The sequence below is a fragment of the Gallinula chloropus genome, assembly GCF_964237585.1.
Source record: "Gallinula chloropus genome assembly, chromosome: 1".
Taxonomy (NCBI): domain Eukaryota; kingdom Metazoa; phylum Chordata; class Aves; order Gruiformes; family Rallidae; genus Gallinula; species Gallinula chloropus.
This window is the reverse complement of record NC_140085.1, coordinates 169,503,475-169,525,430: the sequence shown is the minus strand read 5'-3', so window position 1 is coordinate 169,525,430 and position 21,956 is coordinate 169,503,475. Positions and strand designations below refer to the sequence as shown.

The window sequence follows — 21,956 nt, the reverse complement described above, 5'->3', positions numbered from 1 at the left end:
ATTTCATCAGTATATTCTCATTTCGTGGTTCCAAACTTCTGAATTATTGTTGTGAAAACACTATTCTGGATATCTCAGAAACACAACGTTTTAAGTTTCCTTTTTATACAAATATCTTAGAAACATGACTGAACTAACGAGGAAGTAGCCCATTCCCTAGTAACAAGATTGCTTTGTTGCCTTTTCTGAATATGAATACCAAAATTCATATCATTTTCATTACTTACATTGCTACACTGCAGTTATCCATCAGTCAAAACAAGAAGATAGCATAACATCTCAGGGCAAAAAAATCTGAAGTGATCCACTCAAGGCAAAGCTTTTGAAGATATAACAGATCCTTTCAAGGATACGACTAGATAAGACTTCCAAAGTTAGAAATTTGTTTTTTCTCTTTGTTTCAAGGGATAATAAAAGAGCGAAAGATTACCATCTCTTTTCAAATATAACTATCTCCATAGAGAGAGGAAGCCAAGGAGAATGACTTCTTTCCAAATTCTCACAGGAAAGAATCACTCAATTGTCTACTACCTCAATCCCCTGAAGACCTTAATTTCCAAAGTAGTCCTTTATATACCTCACAATGAGATTTGTTAGTCACTTAAATGTAGTTATCTCTAGGGTGAAGCATACCAGTTAACATTGCCACAGTGTGTATAAGCGCAGTTCATTCCAAAAAGTGTAGGAAACAACTATCCAATAGAAAATAAAAGTAAATTTATGTGTCTTGAATATAATCACTCAACTGGGAGTTCTGCCAGGGAATCAGGGTTAACAGTCCATGTCTTGCCATAAGATCTTCATCATATGTAATTATGTCTATAGCTGTGTGAAATGTTCATAATGAAAGCAGAGATTGTGGTTGTTCCACATTTTACTCTGAACTTGAATTTCCAGTCAAATTCACCAGAAAAGAAAAGGATCATTTATATTTATTGATGCTTCAAGGAAAACCAAAACAATTTCTTCAGAAAAGAGCGAAGCCTTGAACTTCAAACTGTGTTCATTTGAAACTGGGTGGGGTTGATTTGAGTTCATTCCAATTAAAAATTAAATTCCTTTAGTGAAAAGAGAATGCAACTGAAGCAGCCAGGGTGAATAATACGGACATCCAAGCTGCACTCTATGCCTTACCTAAAAATCAAAAGCTTAAGACACCACAGCAATGGACTTCTGGAAATACAGCTGCTCAGTTCCTGAGTACGAAGAATTCCCTGCAGCTAACAACAGGGTTATTTCTCACTGATCTACATAACCCTCTCTATTCTGCTTGTTGGCCCTGAACAGAGCTCAGGGTGGACACAAATGCAGTGCATGAAATTCCATACATCACCTTGTGCCACAGGAGGCCTGTGGAAGGAGGGAAGTATAGTTATATGTATACCTATCACAGACATGCATCAGCATGGCATCCAGTGACCATGGAAACATCATAGCTCTAAGCTTACCAGGAAGGTCTCTGAGTGTGGTCTCTTATTACAACCACGCATCTCAGGTAGAGCCCAGACCTCAACAGTGGCTATGAACCGATGCTGTCCATGCCTGAGCAGCACATTCTAATGGTTGGCCTTCAACTCACGTTGCCCAGCTGAGATCCTCATCTGATCTACCAGACCATGTCTGGCTGTATCCCACTGCTACCTGTACAAAGACGTACACATGCAACGTAAGTGTCTAGATGCATAGATCCCTTAGAAAAAAAGAAAAAAGAAAATACTAATTTTGTGGGCAGCAGGTCTCCAAAGGTTCTTAAGTAGCCAAATCCTAAAGGGTGTAGCTATATTTTAATTCCCTGTGTACTTTAAAAAAATCTATGTGCAGGGAAAAAGTTCAGGTCTAGACAATATTCAATGAAAAGAACCAAGATACTGTGTTTTGCTTCCAAGGTCTTTCGGTTTAAATTAGTTTTAACAAAGATCATTACAACCAGCGAGATGTGGTCAGTTTCCAGGTGACAGAGGAGCATCAAATGCACTGGCAACTAGAGGCTGATCTGCTATTTCTCAGACTCAGCAGGCAACCCTGTCAGCTTAGGCTGCTTAAAAGCCCTTCTGCAATCCTGCCACTTCTGGCTCTCTCTACAAAGAATCACCACTCATTCCTATGCTCATTCAGACACAGTATGGTACAAGTAACAGTAATTACACCAAAGCCATACATTTAACTTTTATCAACATTAACAGCGTCCTTGTTTTCCTTCTAACACAACATTTGCAGGATATTTGGTAAGATTTGGGGAAATAAAAATGGATTCATTAAGTATTTGTGGATTTTCTTTATCTTACAAGTAAAAATCCTGCTTAACAAAAAACCCAACCCTTCAAAACAACCAAGTGAAAATAAGAGTGCCATCATTTAGGAAACATACACTTTAGAAAGGGTAAGTATGGAAAAACAACACACTGCATTTATGATAGAATTAAATAAAAAAAACCTCCACATCATCCTCTCATAGCACTTCATGATGCATTATAGTAAAGTAAACTCTTGCTAGTTTCCTTTGGGTCTTTAAAGCACAGGCAAGTAGCAAAGACTGACAGCAGTGGAAATTCGTGGCTTTTTCACCAAAAACCACCCAAACCCTACTAATTGACTTAGATCGGCACTTTTCCTTGAGCACAGTTACAAATCAGGCGGTTTTAAACAAAAAAGTACTATTCAACTTCTAGAAGTAGTTACCTGATACCTTGTGTCACCTGTCCTTGAGTTTGGGGAAGACGCTTTTAAAGGAAAACAAATAAAAATCACATCCACCCCCAAAAAATTGCAATGGGAAATATAGATATAATATGCTATTGATCAAATTTACTGAAGCATGTAATACTTAAAGTTACAGTTACTACTAGGTGGGTTGTTGCATCAATTATTAAACCTGAGAATAACATTTACACACAGTTTGTGAGAACAGCTCCCAGTCAGGTTTTCATCCAAGAGATCCCCCATCTTTTGACTTGACCAAAAACTAAAATCCAAGTTTAGACAATTAAAAAAAAAAAAAAAGTAAGTTTCAGGTCACAATGTGTATTTAATTAATTCTTGGTGCTAGGAGGAGTATGCAACATCAATAGAGTATCAGGGGAAAAGTTCTGCCACCTCACTAAATTTTCCTACATCTCTTAACTGTTCAAATTGTGGTTATTTCGTATTTGCTGAGCAAACAAGTACTGAATGGCACTGCTCAGGAGCTTATCAGCAAACACACAGTAACCAAAATTTTAGTCTGAGTTCTGCCCTTACCTGCTCTGGTAGGAAAATGAGCTGCTGAAAGCATGGGGAGCTGGTTGGCACATTTTTCCCCCTACCTGCCAACATGCAAAGTCTGCTACCACGAAACCTGATACAACGTGAGCTCTGTGTGCTGGAGAATAAAGGGAGCATTTAGCATGTAGCAGTAGACACAATTTAGTCAAAAATTTTTCTTGGAGATGTCATATGGCAGGCCAAATGGCCAGACAGAACTGCTATTTCCCAAGACAAAATACCATCTACTGAGTCCGCTGGCTCCATCACTCCTTTCAGCCCAAACGTACCAGCACCTCAAAACGACAGCACCTTCAGCTCCACAATCATGAAGCCCCAGAGGGAGCAGTGAAACGACTGCATAGGAGGTTTCATAGGTCTGGATGGACATCATCGCTTTCTCCATAAATTACACTAGCCCTTTCCATCCTGGGTTTCAATCCAGCTGGACCACACCTGGCCAGTAGGTCATCCCCAATCCTTTAGCTTGGGAAGAAAACTGTTGCTCCCCCAGGTGCAGTCTTCCCTCCCCTTGAAGAAGAACAGAGATAAAACTTATTGTCAGCACCAAAAGCTGACTTCTTATACCTCACAGACATTAGAAACTAAGTGCTCTGAGTAAGAGCAATATAAGGTAAAATAGAAGGCTCAGGGTAGACCTTATAGCAGCATTCCAGTATCTGAAGGGGGCCTACAGGAAAGCTGGGGAAGAACTGTTTGTGAGGGTATGTAGCGATAAGACGAGAGGCAATGGTTTTAAACTAGAGCAGGGTAGGTTTAGATTAGATGTAAGGAAGAAGTTCTTCACTATGAAGGCAGTGAGACACTGGAACAGGTTGCCCAGAGAGGTGGTGGAGGCCCCATCCCTGGAGACATTCGTGGTCAGGCCTGATGAAGCTCTGAGCAACCTGACCCAGTTAAAGGCGTGTCCCTGATTCCTGCAGGGAAGGTGGACTAGATGGCCTTTGAAGGTCTCTTCCAACCTAACGCATTCTATGATAAGGTAATGCTGACATTAAATATGCCTAACTGCCTTCTAGCAGCTGGGCTGTAGAATGATCAGTAGATGATATTCCTCTTAGACAGCAGAAGTGTTTCTCAGTTATCTGAGTGCTCCATCATACAGGCAGAACTGAAAGGAAACCAGGATAAGCCATCTTTCCCCCTTCGGGTTAAATATGCAACCACTAAAATTCAGGAAATTCAGTTAAGCCTTATTTTTATTTCAGATTTACTTTGTTCACAAGAACTTTTAAAAACTCTTGGTGTTTGTAGGTTGGTTGTTTTTGGGGGGGAAGGGGATGGGGTGTGTTTTGTTTTGGGTTTGTTGCTGTTTTGCTTTTTGGTTATCTTTTTAACTAGTAGAGACAGAGCAGCATACGGCACCCACAAGAGAGCCCCTTGTTTCCTGAAGTCAGTTGCTCGTTTACATCTCGGCTTGTTGTACAGGCAGCTACAGGGACAAAGCAAAGTCACTGCAGCCTTGAGAGGAGGAGGAGGAGGAGGAGGAGAACACGCGTGTGTGCAGCTGCACCCTCCAACGTCAGACACCGTAGGACGCACCTGCAAGGAGCGCAGCTGGCTCTCACAGGACCTCAGAAGCTGTCTGCCGCGGATCACGTACAAAGTCACAGATAACAAACGACAGGCAATGAGCAATGAAACCAAAAACGTTCTTTCCATGGCCCAATTCCAGCCGCTCGGAAAAGCTGCAACCACAACCTTCGCCCCAGAAGCTCCACCGGAGCAGAAGCGAAGCCAGAGCGTGCCAGCCTTTGCAGAACTGCGTGTCAAGACCGTCCGAGTCACACACAGGCCAAACCAACACAGGGATAATTAAAGGGCTGCACGTTCAGATGAAAAAGTCAGGCTCTCTGCCAGAAGCTAAGAGTGGCTCCATCACCTTCCCTGCACCTCTGCATAGGACCTTAGGTGGCTGTGGAAGAGAGGTAACTGCTTTGGACACGTCTCGCCGTGGAGCAAACAAACTGCTTATTTGAACGTTTCCAAAGACAGGGTGTATGCTCTGATGAAACTCCCAAACTGCAAATGTTTAACCTCCTGTCGCAACCCGATCTCTGCTCTGGGTAACATCAGTTTGAGGTTTCCCCGCTCCCCACAGGCTGCAGTGCAAACTCCTGGGAAAATAGGAATATTGAAGCTGGTGAGTAGCAGCGGGTACGCTTCAATAAAAGGGAAACCTTCTGGTCACTTAGTGAATGAATTATAAACCTCAACTCAGAGCTGAGAATTTGTGAAGCCCCTACCAAACGGGAAAAAAAAATTGTCTAAAAATAACCCAACGCTCTCAGGCTGCTCACACCAACTTCTACATAGAAAGAACCCTATTCCTGAATGTTCATGAAGTGCTTTCTTAGCTGAGACAGGATGACAAAAATGCTTATGAACAACGCTGTCAGATTCCACAAGCAGTAAGTTATTGTGGAACTAGGGTCTGCTTTAAGAGCAATTTTAATTGTTAAGAATTTCTAATGAACAAGTTGCAAACATCGCCAATACACATTTCCCTCAGACTCTCAGATTCCACCAAGAAGTTTAAAAGAAGTGCACTGCACATGAACAAAATTACTGCTAATAATTAAAATAACTGCCTAACATCAAGATTAAAGAGTATTTTAAGTAACTATGGGTATAGCCATAAAAATGGCAGAAAAACATCAGAAAGATATGAGTAGCATGTATAGCACTGCATTAACAGATGCTCTGAACTTTTATTACAGCATCTTTAAAATCAGAGGTGTCACATTACCTATATACAGCCAATCAAACTGGGCATATATATTAAATTTAAGGTTATAAACAAAACACATGAGCATGTATCTAAGGGGAAAGACAAGATAAATGAATAATTATAACATATCATTTTACAGCATGAAATATCATGCAACCCTGGAATAATCCAGGGAACACTGAATGCTACAGGCAAAATTGTGGGCTTTTTTCTTAGGATCCCAGGATAATTCAGGTGGGAAGGCACCTCAGGACATCTCCAGTCCAACCTGCTGCTCAAAGTTGATTCAGCTCAGAGGTCAGGCCAGGTGGCTCAGATTTATGATCAGTCAGGTCTTAACCTCAAAAGACGGAGATGGCACAACTGTCCTGTGCAGCCTGCTCCCCTGGGAGACAACCCACAGCGGTGAAAGGGGAGTTTTCTTCACACCCAGTCTGAACCTCTCTTCTTTTCAATCCATTCTCTCTCATCCTCCCACCACATGTGGCTATGAACTGACCAAGACTCTGCCAGTCTTTGCCCATCTGACTGTGCACCCATCCAGGCTGTAGTTAAAGTTACCTCTGATATAAGAACGTTAACTCTGATATAAGAACATCATTGGAGACACTGGTAAAAGCCTTGCAGAAGCTGAGGTGAATGTTGTTCACTTCTCTCACTATTCCAGTCACTTTACACTGCAGATGGCTATCAGGTGGGTCTGGCGTGCTTTACCCTGCTGATAATCCATGCTGACTGTTATCAAACACCTCCTCCTTCACAGTTCCCAGAAGTCTTTCCCCAGAGGACTCACTCTGTTATGTTTTCACATGGACCAAAGGCAAGCTGACTGGTCTCTAATGCCCCAGATCACCCTTCTGGACTTATCTGAAGAGGAGTGCACCATCTGATTTCTTCTAGGCATCAGTGATTTCACATGTTCTCCAGCACCTCTCAAGCATGGTAGAGAAGGGTGCCACAAAGACATTAGCCAGCATTCAGCACCCACAGGTGCAGACAGGTGGATCCCACAGTCTTTCATTGGTTGAGTCCTCTCAGATGAATGAGGACAATGTCCCAGGGATTATGAGTGGTGGTTCTGCTTTTTGAACCTTATTTACAAGCACAGGGGTCTGTGAGAAGGCCACGCAGGTGGAGGCTGATGCAGAGAAAACAACAGAATACCTCTGCCTTCAGTTCACTGTCAGTAATTCACCCACCAACTCACATTTTCCTCATCCAGGCTTTTACTGCTGATGTAGCAATGCAAATTCTTGTGGTCATCCTTGGTATTTCCTGCAAGTCTGCACCCCAGCTGAGCTTTGGCTTTCCTGACACCATTCCTGTGTGCCTGCACAGTATTTCTGTGTTCATCCTCTGCATCCTGCCTCTGCTTCCATCTTCTGCTATATGCTGCCTTTTTAGGCTGGAATCCATGGGGTTTGCACTGGAAGCCAGGACTTCCCCACTCAGAGAAGCCGGTATCCTGACACGCATCTGATGTGCTGGAAATTGGTTCCCAAACAATAGGGCTTGTTTATCAAGAGCTATCAAGCATTAAAAAAAAAAACCCAGATACAACCTCTGGTTTTAGAAGTATTTGTGCCCTAGACTTTCTGCGAGTTCAGAAGATGCACTGGAGCAACACCAACATTCACACACAACCTTGCTACCTCCTTTCCCTATGCATCTATCTGTTGACTGTTGTTAGAAGAAGGATACAAGGTAGACAGGGCTTTGCTCTGACAGAAAACACACACCTTTATACTCCCATGTCTTTTCTTTAGATATAATACATGACAAGAACATGAAAGTTAAGCCAGCTCTAAAACACACAATTCCAATCTCAAGACTCACACTCAAGAATTAATTGACATTCATCTGCCAAGTAGGTGGTACAGATCCCTGTTAAAAAGGGACCTTAAGCTCGGTGAGCAACTCTCTATTATACTGCAGCGTTACACTCCCTGTGATTTATTCCAGAAATAAATGAGATGGTCAGCACAGCATCTACAGCTTAGCACGGACTTCAAATGATACCTTCAGAGCCCTCTTCCTTTGTTTCCCTTGGTCATTATTTATCTCTGAAAATGCAGTGATACAGCCTGTCCATGCATCCCACCACCTCTGGCTAATTTCACCAATGGTAAAAAATGACAGTGCCTGGCAAAGCACCAGAACATTGCAACTTACTGTTACTCTCAGTGCAATATATGTAAGTATTACACCAGGTTATAAAAAAAAACCCCACCCCAAAACCCAAAAACCTACAAACTCCTACCCGGTGTTGCACTCTACCTTGCACCAGAAGTGCTCTGCAAAAGCATCTGACAGATTTGTGTGTGACTGCTAAATGGTCCCTGCTGGGTCTTTAAATCCTCATTAGTGTTCTTTAAGTCAGTGCACCTGATTATACGTCGCGCAGCAGGAAGATCTAACAAAGTATTGTTATTTGTATTATCTTTTCATAACCTAGCATCACGCTCCCATTAAAAATGTATAGTGACCTTACCCATGTCAAGGCTTTCAAGAAATAATGCACTGAGATAATTGGTTATTTGGCATCATACACAGCCTTTATAGCATGTGTCAAGCCCCGAGTCATACTAATATATTTAACGTTTCTCATTAGGACACAATAAGAAATTGTGCCTGTATAAATCACGTATTTATTTCCAACACGTGGCTTAGTTACACTGAGTAAAAGGATGAAAATCATTTCCCATCCACACTAGCTATGTCTCACATCGGCTAAAATGCTTTTACTAGATTTACTCTGCACCACAAGGACTGGATGGGTTAAGCTGCTTGTATTTTTAAGCAACGACTTCTACACGAGCACAGAGCATCATGTGTACCGCATCTTTCTGAAGAGATCTGGACCACTGACATCAATAATGTGACAAACTACCTCCATCATCATTCTGGATGCTGAAATTCAATAAACATTACTAAAATATTCTAACCACTAAAATCACAGCCACACGGATTTCAAAGAGCTGTGTTTATGAGACACTGAATAATGCTGGACACAAATCTGGGGAGTAATTCCCTCAATCAGTGCAGATGATTCACGAGGGTGCTTTTCATGTTGAGAGCTCACAACAAGCCACCAGTTCACACATAAAGTAAAAAAGTACTCTAAAAATTCTTCCAGGAGAACGCACCTTGTCTTAAAAATGCCTCCTTGCAGGACTTCAGCTTAAAGAGTCTATGCCAGGTAACCAGCCCATGTTTTGTGATGAAGCAGCACCAAAGCTGTGCCATTGCTGGTGCCCTTTCTTCAGACATCCATCTGCTGGCTCAGCGCAATCACCACAGAGCCCCCACCCAGTTTCTGTCTGCATGTCTACGCCTTACACCTGTGGAGGTATACTGCGTTTTGTCTGAAGATATTCATACATTCTCCACTTCAAGAATTGTAGAAAAAACCCACAGTAATTCCATCACCTGTTTGGTGGCAAGAATAATAAATTACTCATTCTTAAGTGAAAATCTATCATCATTTATTCCCAAGTTTAAAAACAGTCTAACACATTCCAGTGGAGGGGTTTTTTTTTGCTTGGTTCTGTCGGGGTTTTCGGTTGGGTTATTTATTTATTTTTAAAGTAATGACAACTGTCCATGAGCAGCCACTTGCCTGAAAAACAGCAGAGCTCTGCATTTGTCTTCAACCTGACAGAATACTCACAAGATCAATGGATTATGTTTATTTCTCTAAACCACAAAATTAAGTATTAACCTAAATACACTAAAACTGGAAAGAAAAAGAAGTCATACCGCTGACCAACTGTAAGGAACTACCAGAGTAATTCAAGAGATCACTGATAATACAGTTATGACTACATCTAGCCCTGTGGAACCCCACTCAGGCAAAGCAAGCCGTTTAAAATAGGTTACCAAATAATCCTTCACATTTTTACTATCATCAGCTGCCATACAACGTAAAGCTTCACGCCTGAATTGGCCAGAGTTTGTTGAAATTTTGCAAGGTGCACACTGGTACTTCACATGCTCACCATGTTGAACAGCCTACGAAGAGATTTAGTAACAAGCGACTATGCAGGGCAAAACCTTGTCTGGCTACCTGGAACATCTCCAAGGGTTCCAAGAAGGCCAAGCCAACAGGGGATGGAAATGCCCAGCTTCACTGCTCACTTGCAAGGACTTCTGGGTTCATCAGTTTAAGTGCAACAAGCATTCTCAGGCTGCCATTTCAGGAAGAAGTGGAAAAGGCAGATACTTCCATGCTGCAACAGCACAAGCAGCACTCTTCTCTCCCTTTAAAATTTTTATAACTTGTAAAATTTTCCAGCTGAAAGCTTCAGGATTTTTAACTAAATGAACAGTTTAACCAAACAACCACAGCCATGCTGGCACTTGGGTTCCTTTGCAAATGCAACATTATCTCGGGCACACATGGAAAACCACCCTTTTTTCCTGATTGACTAGATAACACATGTAGGCAAGTACTTTTAGCTCACTTATGCATGGATTAAAAAAAAAAAGGAAAGACTCTTCTGAGACAAACGTAGTCAGACCCCAAAGCATGGTAAACTCTGGAAAAGCAGGGTGTGAGGAAGCTGTCCTAACCAGGAGGCTCCTTCAAACACCATGACTCTTCAGGATCCTATTCTGTGTTCTCAGGATCTGGTGCTACCCAGCACACTGGAAAGTCTGGAGACTGAAGTGAACTTTTCCCCTCACTTGCCTTGCTCATATCTTATTGACGATTTTAGCACTGTTTGGGGAACAGTTACAGACACTTTAAATCACATTTGCCTGGTGTGATCTTTCATTTATTTACTCTAAAGATCCCCACGTGGGAGAGTTCAGAGTCACTGTGGTAGAAAAAATTCAGTGGTTTAAAACACTTTTTGATGGAAACAATTCTGTCCTTAAAAAACATACCTCAGTCTCTGGTCCCACCAGGCTCCAGTGTGGACAGACCCCAGCAAATATAAGCACAGGGGTTACTATTTTGGTGCCCTCCCTTGTATTCTGCAGTAGTTGTTACTGATACAAACCTATGACTAGACAAAAATAACTCATCTACTAAAAATCCAGGCAGAAAAAGAAACTGGTGACAAGAAAAATCTAATTTTGTACACCGAGTGATAAATAATAATCACTATCCAATATCCCAAGTAAATCTGGCAGAACTAATCCCAGCGTGCACCCTGGAATTAAGAGTGGAGCACAGCATATTGAGCAGGCCTCCTAGGTATTGTTTAATGCTACTGAAGGCACTGGAAATATTTTAAGTTTTGTCATAAGCAGAAGCCTTGCTCATGGAATACTACATTCATGAAATTATCCTTTTTTTTTTATTCCAATAACCTGGTTTCACATTAGGCAAATAAACAATTGTACTTATGTGCAACATTGTATGATGAATTACTTGCCCAGACTTTTCTAAAAGTAGCAGCAATTGACATCAGGTTAATACAAAACGATTCTTAAGCTGCACATAGCTCTCAGAAACCAGAAACTAAGGACATCATTCACTCTGGAAAGCTGCTATGCCCAACAGTAAATCTTTTCCTTCAGGCAGAAGTGGTAAGTAGCCTTGATCATAACAAACTGTTGCTACAGACCAAAGAGTAACGGCACATTTACATTCAGAGTAAGGTAATGGCCAAAGTCTTGCCTGAAGCCAAATACACGGTTGAGAAGCGCACAATAGGACTTGGGTGTTGTTATTACCATGTACATTTAACTAGTCTACTTTTCCAGAACTTGTCTGTCCATTCTCCATAGTGAAATGACACTATCAGCTGAGGCAGGAAAAACTCCCACACCAACCAAAGCTGGTGTGTTGGTTTCAGTACATGAAAGCCTGAAACCTCTTAATGTTAATATGAAAACTTCTTTCCAACATACACCCACTTTGAAATTACAAAGGATCTAAAACCTTTGAAATTGCTATTATTACCACTATAGAAATAAATAGCAGGTGAGCTTGGTTTATAAATGCTTTCCATATATTTAAATACGTAGCAGTTAGGATAATTACCCAGCCTCTTATCAAGCCATGAATTATCAGCAGATAGTATATTTTTTACTGTGTAAAAACTCTATTTTCCACAGAGAGATGCATGTTGCTTGCCATTCCAGAAGAGCTTTGGAACTCCTGAGTAAGACACTATGATAGTTAAAAGGATTCAGACTATTCAAAAGAAAGGTTTGGCTCCATGTGCACGAATAGCCAGGATATTATGAACTCTCTGCCTCTCTTTCTGCATATAAAAAAAGATTATCCTTGCTTTCTGCAGAGATTATTAAGGCAATTCACTTGTTTTACATTCTGCGATAAAATAAACTCCACTGTCATGCCGCCTGGAGCTCCTGTATCTCATCCATTATGTAAATCTCCAAAGAGTAGTTCAGCAAACATCATCTCAGTTCCACTGCACTTAATAAGACGACCTACACATCCAAGTTAATTTTCATCTTCCTAAGACCAGCAGAAACCCCTTACTTCTCAATTTGCAGGAGAGATTCTCACTGCTATCTCTATTCATAGCCACCAAAGCCCAAGTCCATATAGTTTTAAATAAAACTCAGACTCCACTCCAAATGTTTGGGTTTTGGGGTTTGAATCTCAGTATTTCTACGACATCTTTTGTTTTGCTGTTTCGGGTTTTTTTTGTGGGGGTGGGTTGTGGGGTTTTTTGTTTGCTAATACATATACTGAAACACTTCTGCATTACTCAGAAATTAAGGTGAAGACTCAGTGCATATTCACCCACAGTGTTTGAAAGCCAAGGCTTTTGTTTTCACTTGAGCTATACCCACACGTCCATCACAGGTGACGGCAGCAATCACAGCTGTAGCAGACTGCTATCAAACCCAACTGAAACACCACCAAAAAAAACCCCAAGTAAATCGCAAAGTTCAGAAGAAGGTGACAGCCTCACAGCAAAAGAACTTGCCCTTTCCTGACTCATCGCTGAACCCCTGCACAAGACAGAGTGAATGAATCACCAGGAGCACACATGAAGCGCCATGTGGGAAGTGTAAAGAGCGGGTCAAGGTTTAAATTAATACCAGGAGCTTATTTTCTCTTTTAGACACATGTCCTTGGGTATATGAAATACAGTATCCAGTGGAATCATTATTCAGGTCTGTTAGCAGTGGATATCAGTATTAAAATAACTGCCTTCTGCTTACGTGCTAGCCACTGAATTCTAACACGTTCTTCTACGCCTTCATATGAGAAGTGACAAATTGCCGTTGTTTGACATTATTCTCGCCACGGCATGTCAAAAATACTAAACTCCAAATGCATTTATTTCTAGCACTCAATGTTTATTGTCAGATATGCAGGAAAAGGAGAACAGGGAAACATATGTAGTATTTCAGTCACTGGTACGATGTATCTTAATCTGTGCAGACGGAGAACCGTGGGTTTTCCCCCTTTTTCACTGAGAAGTGAAGATTAACTTTAAAATGCAGTTAGCTGTGCTGCTTCATGCTACTGAGCATTAGTATCTCTCCCAACAAAACTATCCTTTTTTCCTCCATAAAAAAAAAAGCTTGCATCCTGATAACTAACAACCAGACACAGGTCATTAAGAATCAAGCAGTAAGCCTGTAAATTCCCATTTTAAACTTGTTTTATTTAATGGATAACACCAAACAGAACTGAACGGATATTCAACTTCTCAGAAAACCAAAAACCTCAGAGTGTGAATTTAAACATTTTTCTTCCCATTAGGCACTTTGGAAACTTGTGTCATACTTCTGAAAATACACACATCAAAATGGTCTTGTCAAACAGCTTTGAAATTAAATGCTTTGTGCTTCCCTCTGTGGAGCAGTATAAATTTAGTCATTATTAGAATTAGTATAATTGTTCTTTAAGTGCTCTAGGAATAAAAGGTGAAATGAGCTCGGTGACTGCTCTTTCATTCCCATGAGAATGTGCCACAGCAGAGAAGTCAGGCTGCAAGAGCAAGGATGCTCGGGGTGCTTTGAAAAGCCAAGGACTGGAGAATGAGTCCAGCAAAGTGGAGGCTGATGAGGTCTCAGGTCTTCCATGAAGAATACAGAAATCCCATGGAAAGAACTGCCCTCTGGAGATGCTAACTACTGACGACCTCAAGTGGAAGGTCCCTAAACATTCGCCCAGCAGAACTGGCAGTCTGTGTCTCCCTCAGTAAGCAGCGCTGTGCAACAGGAAGGGATCTTCTCAGTTTTGCTGACTATGTCCACAGCCTAAGTCTTTCAACAGCCCATGAGAAATCAGAGTATGTCAGGTAAGCTCTTGGAGCATACTGGTTTGCTTTCTTCCAACAGCCACCAAGGTTATGTAGCCTGAGGCCAGGCTACTGGGCGATCTGAAGCTCACCAAGCCGGGACATTCATGGAAGCATTTCCTGATCTAAGCTAAATCAGTAACAAACTTGACTCACTTCCCAGCTCTGGTTTGGTCTGCTCCAAAACCCAAACCAGCCTGTCATTTGCAGGAACTGTTCATTCCTGGCTCTTCTAGTAACAGCATGGACAAACCTCTACCAGTTTGACTGGTCCTACTGAGACCTCCAAAGCTACCTCTCCTCAGACCTTCATGCCAGAGCCCACAACACACAACAGATACTTTCATGCCACAGAAACACGACACTGACAGGCCTCTGATTATCTCCAACAAACAATAACAAGCAACAGGAGTACCACAGAGGTACAGGAGGACACCGGAACTCGAAAAGGCAACAAGCGCAGTATGGAGGGACCTGACCCTGGCTGACAGGCATGCAGGAACCTGGCATCACTCACACTATGGCCACAGTTTGACCCCTGAAGTTCCATGAAGTGGATGCACTCAGCAAGGCAGATGTGGCAGGTCCTACACGTAAGGCTTGGCAGTCCTGAGATACTAAATGCAGCTGCAGCCAGAACTGAGGAAATGGCTCACATCAAATTTTCTCACATAGATATTTTGGGCTGCTTCCATCATTTCATACAGCCTACAAAATGCATTTTGGAGATTACAAGAGGTAGCAGCATCTGTTTCTGCTCCTCCCAAGAAGTGGGAACTCTGTTGGTAGTGCATCTCCTCCTCCTCCCAGAACGGGAACACTGACACACCCACGCATTTCAAACACCAGAAATGGAAACCAAGGGTTCCTGCGTTATAAAGCAGTTTGTCACTTTCTGCTTACAGGCCAGCTTTTGTTATCTCTGTTCTCAGCTCTCTAAGGCTAAACTTTTCAAGGTCAAGATTTTTGGTTTGCAATCCCCAAATGAATTAAAAAACAAAAACCACCCACCCCCCTCAAATTCCCAAACTTCAAAAACCAAATCAACAGTTGCAGGAGAACACTCATCACAGGAAGAGTTTAAGCTCTACATGACTTACATTAATTTAAAAAAGTTAAGTAATCACACACCAAACCTTACAACCAACAGCATTAAGTAATAGAAGTGATAGAAGCCAACAGATTTACTAACTAAAACTGTAAGGTGATTCAGGAGGCCCTCAAACATGGCTTTCACATACATCCACAATTTACTAATCACAGACTCCTCATCACCACATATGTCTTCATGGAGGAGTGATCTAGGCAACAGCAGCAAGATTTACCTTTGCTTTACAATGACATTTAGCAATTTTAACGACAAGAACTGTGAAAAGAACTCCAGAATTTTAAATATCCCACATTTTCGTCAAATTTTGTCAATTCTAGACTAATTACTCTTCTTTGAGCTGCACTACGATGTGGGCCGCCTCACTCCCCCACACAGCACCTCACATGAAGGTTGCTGCCATTCTTTTCAGGGAAATTCTCCAGTCTTCCTGTTTCCAAAAGAACTGTCTATTAAATAGGACTTTAATTCAAGAACTGCTGCAAAATCAATGCACCTGAAGCATCATCCCACAGCAGCTCCAAGCAGAGCAGAAGTTTGAGCAGCCACCAGGATGCAAACCCTGCACACTCCTGCTGAGCAGCTGCTGGGCCTGAGACAGTTCTCACGATTCTGAGCAAACGTCTCTTGGCCAGCTCTACACTTTCTACTTGAAAACATAACCTTATTAATTATATACAAAAGATCTCTTTATTTATTGATTTTAAAGCAAAGTTTGAGGCCAGGATTTGACGGGGAAAGTCTAACCCATCCCTGTGCCTACCTCCATTGCCTTTCTGAAGTTTGAGGGTACAAAAAGACCACAGCTATCTCCAACCACTAAAATAACACTTCTCAAATACATTGGTTTTTTGATATATATGAAACCTAAAACCAATAGTTCCCATTATCCCTACATGTCTGTCCCCTGATCCATGCTGGCTGGAATGAAATAAAAGGACAAAGCCCTCAAAATCATAAACCAACTTTATTTAAACAAGGTCAGATCACAAGCCAAGCACTAAATATGATTTGGCCCTCACTCTGATGAGTTGATTTTTTGTGTGTGTGTGCTCTAGATACCCACCCCAAGCCAGCTGCTGAAGAGCACTGTGTAAACACACCAAAATAGTTGGGAAATGACTGGAAAGGAGCCAAGATCTGGGACCCATAAACAAGAAACCATTTAGGCTATGAAAGGAATTGCCCAGCAGAAATGAAGAAAGAAGTGGTGTAGAACAAATTTTGTACTGCTGTTCTTAAGGAAAGCCTAACAGGAATTCTGAAGTCTTCTCAGAAATCATTCATTAATTTTACAAAGGCAAAAGGGAAGAGGAAAGAGCTCGTACGCAATGCGAATGTGTCAAGCTGAAGGGGTTCACTGCAGGCATCTTCAGAGCCGCCTTCTCCTTAGAAAACAACCAGTGTTGGAAATGCCTTCAAACCATTTTTCATCCATGAGGATCAGTTCCAAGTGCACCTCACCCCATTCCCAGCTGAGCTCAGCCAGGGGTGAGCAAGCCTGGGGATGACACTGCTCCCCCAGGCACAGCCCTGCAGCAGCTAGTCAGCCCTGATGGCGCCCATGAGAAAGGCCGGGAGCGAGACACAGCACAGGAAGCGGCGGCCGACCTCTGCAAGGGGCAGAAAAAGAAAGGAAAATCTCTGCTGCTCCTCCCTTCCCTGAATATATGGTTTGGAAAAAAAGTTCTCCTCCCTCTCTGGAGTTTCAGCGTAAGTTCTACATTTTTCAGTGACAGTAAGTAAAAGCAGATCTGTCCTGTGAACATGACTGGGCTCCAGACAACAAACAGCCTGCTATCCATTTACACTGTGAAATATTCATTAAATACTAACCACCAATCGACTGCTAAGGGACCAATCTTGATAAATGCTAGACAACAGACGAAACCAGAAGAACTTCGCAGTCTCCCTGCCTTGCTGAACGGGGCCATCAGTCATTTTTAAGTGGTTGTTTGTTACGTTGTTTTATCCAAGATATTTATAATCATAATTAATTGAGACAAAACATCAAACTACAGCCTCTTTGCCTGAGAATAATCTAAACTGAAAAGCCCATGACAGAAAGGATAGATTGATGGCCAATGCAAAATAACTCCCTTGAGATTAATACGGTTTATCCTGTTGATGTTTTTAGTCATAATTATACTCCAAGAATCCACTGAATGATGTTAGATGTGAAAGACCACTTAAGCGCAGTCACTTTCTCTCTAGTAAAACTGCATTTGTTTGTAATAGATACGGAGGGGACCGCTGACAACAAAACCCAAACATATCCCTGCACTGCTACTAACATTCAGACTATGCAAATAAGAACATTAAACTTCCTCGAAACACCTTCAAACACATGCAAAAAATAACCATTTTTATCACAACCAGACTTTAAAAATCAGGAAAGAAGTAAAGACTGAAAGTCCAATGAAGTAAACTTCATCCAAAACCAAGGTAGCTCCAAAGCTAGATGCGATGGCTCAAGGGCTTGCCCAGCCTGCAATGGAGCATAGTGTTGTTCCTCATCAGGTGCAAGACTTTCCCCTCTGCTGAACATGATGAGGTCCTCACCAGCCCAGCACCTATTCGCAGCCTGTGGAAGTTGCCCTGACCAGCAGCCCTGACCTTATTGCCACCACTGCATAGGGACCCAGCACCCTCCTATGCCCTGCTCTGCACAATAGTCATGGGAGGGGAGGTAAGGGCACATCAGAGGTAGGAAGACTTTTGAGATGAAATGAGCTTTGGAAAGCTCAAGAAAGAGCTCCTTTGTCCTGAGTCCTTCCCTGAGCCAAACTTGGCTCTTGTTTTTCATTGTTGTGGTTGGGTGGTTTTTTTGCTTGCTATTTAAGAGATGACACACAGGTTGCATTCATGAGACAGCAGTACTTCCTAGGTTTATCACATAAACCTCATTAGAAAATAAGCAGTCATCTTCTAACACCACTGAATTCAATGAAACACTGTGGTGACTAAGGGGGGGATCTAATTAATGTCTATAAGTATCTTAAGCATGGAATGCAGGGGGAATCAGCCAGCCCCTTTTCAGTGCTCTGTGGAGACAGGACAAGGGGCAATGGCTGCAAGTTGGAGCACAGCAAGTTCCTCACCAACATGCGGAAGAACTTTTCCACAGTGAGGGTGACAGAGCCCTGGGACAGGCTGCCCAGGGGGGTGGTGGAGTCTCCTTCTCTGGAGATATTCAAGACCCGTCTGGATGCCTATCTGTGCTATATGAGCTAGGGAGCTGCTTTGGCAGGGGGGTTGGACCTGGAGGTCCCTTCCAACCCCTACAATTCTGTGATTCTGTGATTTTTTGAACATTAAATAACTTAGAACATCGTTAAGCCTGAACAAATGAACCACCAGCCGTATTTCCGCAGGCTGCCTGTGACACCACAGGGCAAGTGGGAGATGGCCCAAGGTACAACGCAGACCTGCTTTTTCAATCACAGCAATCTCTTCTCCCCTTTATTTTTGCCCTCTGACCTCCTTTCAATACTGCCCATTTGTTTATGGTTTAAAATCTTGATTTTTGCTTTGCCCAGAACTTTTGGAGCTATATAGTGCCTCCCTGCCAGTTACCAATTTCCTTACCAGTTCCTACCCCGGTCTGTCATCTCCATACATACACACTGAATCACTGTAGACTGACAAAGACCTAAAATACACCAACATAACATAAAGATGATGCAACCCAAGGTCTTTACACACCCAATGTTACACCAACATACTCATGTTAACAATAGAAAGCTTTCAAAACTTGGTTAGCAAAGCAGCAATAAAGTGAAAGGCTGAGGCACGGTCCTGGGTAAAATTCAAGCTCCTTCCTTTTGGAGCCAGATCTCTATCAACTGATCTGAGCAGTGACCACAGGGGAGACCTCTCCACCTCTATTGCTTAAGTTTTCTGGAATCCATCTTCCCAGAAAAGGAATTTTTAGCCTCGGACTTTGAATTCCTTCCCATAACCACATTTTTTTCAGCGGTATGAGTTAATCATGGTACTTTCTTCATAGAAAAGATTAAGCGGCTGAATTCAGAACCCTGTGTTTGCAAAGACTGCAAACAGAAAACATATAAAGAGCTAACTCAATATCTCTTTCCTTATCACTGTCCCACAATTACTGTGCGAAGTCATCAGAAGGTCATGAGAGAGTGAAACTATGGCTTGACAAGAAAGAGGTCACCCTGTTCCATTCATCATTCCTTCTGCCACCGATCTGTATTGAACCAGAAAGGCAAAAGCAGAGAGGGGAACAGAGACACAGAGCTAGCAGTGCTGCATCTCTCATATAACTATAGTCTTTCCAAGAAATCTGGGAAGAGGCCGCAAGTGCAAGAGCCTTTTGTGTTTGCCTGATCCAGATGTCCTCCCTCCACTGCACAGACTCTGGTTACAGCATCCCCTCTTCAAGGACCTGACAAATCTTTAACATTTTCTGCCCTGGTGTCACTTCCCAAGGCAGACACCTAAGATTGTCCTCTAGTCTGGCCCAGTTTCTCCTCTGCAAAACGTTACTACGCTATGGTAGCACTGTTCTGTCTTTAGTATCATACAAGTAGTCCACTGTAACATAATGATACCCAGAGATAGCTTAGAGATAATTAGGTTGGACTTTGCACCCTCTCACACGTTATGCCAGTAGAGAGCCTCCCTGAGTTCATACATATAGGATTTTATCACTGCAGTTCTGCAAGATGCAAGCAAGGTTTGTATGGTATCAGCATTTCACTTGGTTATTCACAGACAGTATGCCTGAGCAGGGAAAGTGTTTGCTTCCCCATGACATAAGCACATCCCAAGCCTACACCTATTGGTAAGGGCAGTAGCCACTGACATGTCAGCAATTAAACCAAAGAGAAATTCATTAAGACATCTGTGCCTATGGGTCCCTGACCCCATAGAGAAATTGTGCACATTACACCATTCACTGTTTCTGTTAGGGTTTAATATTTGGCTCCTGGAGGCTGGAGGTGTTTTCTGGGACCTGTGGTATATAAACCAGATGTTCTGTGGATGCTTCTGAATTGCTGATTGCTTCGCTGGCTGTTATTTCAGGAGACTAGATGCAAGAGTACAGATGATTTCCTCAAGTCTTCCGCTGCTTGTGAATTTAGAAGTAGGTAGGATCAGCATGTCCACTGACTGTTGTAAGGACTAAAAAAGCATACCCAAAAAAGAATTCAAGTAAACTCCTCCATATCCAAGTCAGCCGTTGATAAAGTGTAAAACTTCTGAACCGCTCCAAGACTGACAGAACCAAATTATCACTGAGATAAATAACAATTTTTGGCCTCCTGAAGCTCAAGTTCATGGAACTACATTTCTGGTATTGAACTAACCTTGAACTTAAAAAATGTATGAATTTCACTGGGTTTTTTGATCATTCCCACTCCTAACTGAGATTCAGTTCAAGAAAGCTCCCTGGAAAGAGGTTTTCCACTATAACATATCCTTCCTTGACCAGCAGTTTCCAGAATGTGTTATTTAACGGAGCTGCCACATGGCATCAGGCTGTACCACACACTGCATCTGTCATTATAATTCATTTGTTCTGGTGCAAACCCACAGGCTGAGTCAGGTTTGTTTAAACATCCTTGGCAGGATTTGGTTAACACAGCATCCCAGCCAAAGCCTATAGTTCCCAGCTACCAACAAGTCAGACTGACAGATGTCAAGGCCTCCTGAATTTTATCACCTTACAAAGCATAACAATAAAGTCAGTAAAGCATAGAGACCCACTAACAGCTTCTTCCTTTTAACCCATGCAGAAAACGCATGCTGTAGGACAGTCACCTCTCTGTGCTAAGAAAACAATGCACCCAGACACTTCTGAAGGCATCATGTCCTATCTGACTTCTTAAACAGCATATGTCAGTGAAGTGCCTGGAGTACCACTCATCAATGTATTAAACTTCACAGCCAGTATCTGTAGTGGAAGGCAACGCCTCTCTCATTCTCCCTTCATCCTTGCATGTAAGAGTAATGAACAGCACTATGCATCACCCTGTTCAAACACCCAGCTTCAATGGAATTACCTTATTTCCTTCACGTATTACTAAGTTTTCCTTTGGGCAGGCAGGTTTGGTCAGAGACTGCTGCATTAAGCTACACCTAAGCTAAGCTATATTCTTCCCCTGCCTGAAAGACAACATGGCATATGAAACTCAGACTGGTTATTTCATCTATTATGTTTTTTAACACAATATAAATTTTTTATAACTCCAGTAATATGTATAATGCATATGGGTGTAAAAATGTCAACCAACTTTTATGGCTTTCCTCTTCATATGAATATTCAGTCATCTATTCGTCCCTGGATCCACTTCAATCCTGAAAAAGAAAAGATTAAGTAATTTAATTGATGTATTTTCTTAGAGGTTCATTAATTTCACAAATATTATTGTATACGTAAATAAACGTAACCACGGATGTCTGTTCCACAGTAAAACAGAGGTCAGATGAATGGTAATTTTTATAAGCACTTTAAATAAAACTGAATAAATATGATTAAAAGTGTATATTGGAGAAAGCCTTTTGTTTCGTCTTAACTAATGATTTTAGTCGGTGGTCTCCATGTCTTCAATTTCTGAGCTGCTGCTTGAGCACATCAAATCCTGAC

At 42.0% G+C, this 21,956-nt stretch overlaps 1 protein-coding gene across 1 annotated transcript in view; it reads right to left on the bottom strand.

Annotated features, from left to right (window-relative positions):
• The window catches only part of KLF12 (KLF transcription factor 12), a 173,669-nt gene extending 152,042 nt beyond the window's left edge, over positions 1 to 21,627 (bottom strand). The window contains exon 1 of the mRNA XM_084272174.1: positions 21,604 to 21,627. Within this exon, the coding sequence (XP_084128300.1) occupies positions 21,604 to 21,624 (21 nt within the window). The 5' untranslated portion in view covers positions 21,625 to 21,627. The remainder of the gene's footprint in view (positions 1 to 21,603) is intronic.
• Positions 21,628 to 21,956: the final 329 nt, after the last annotated feature.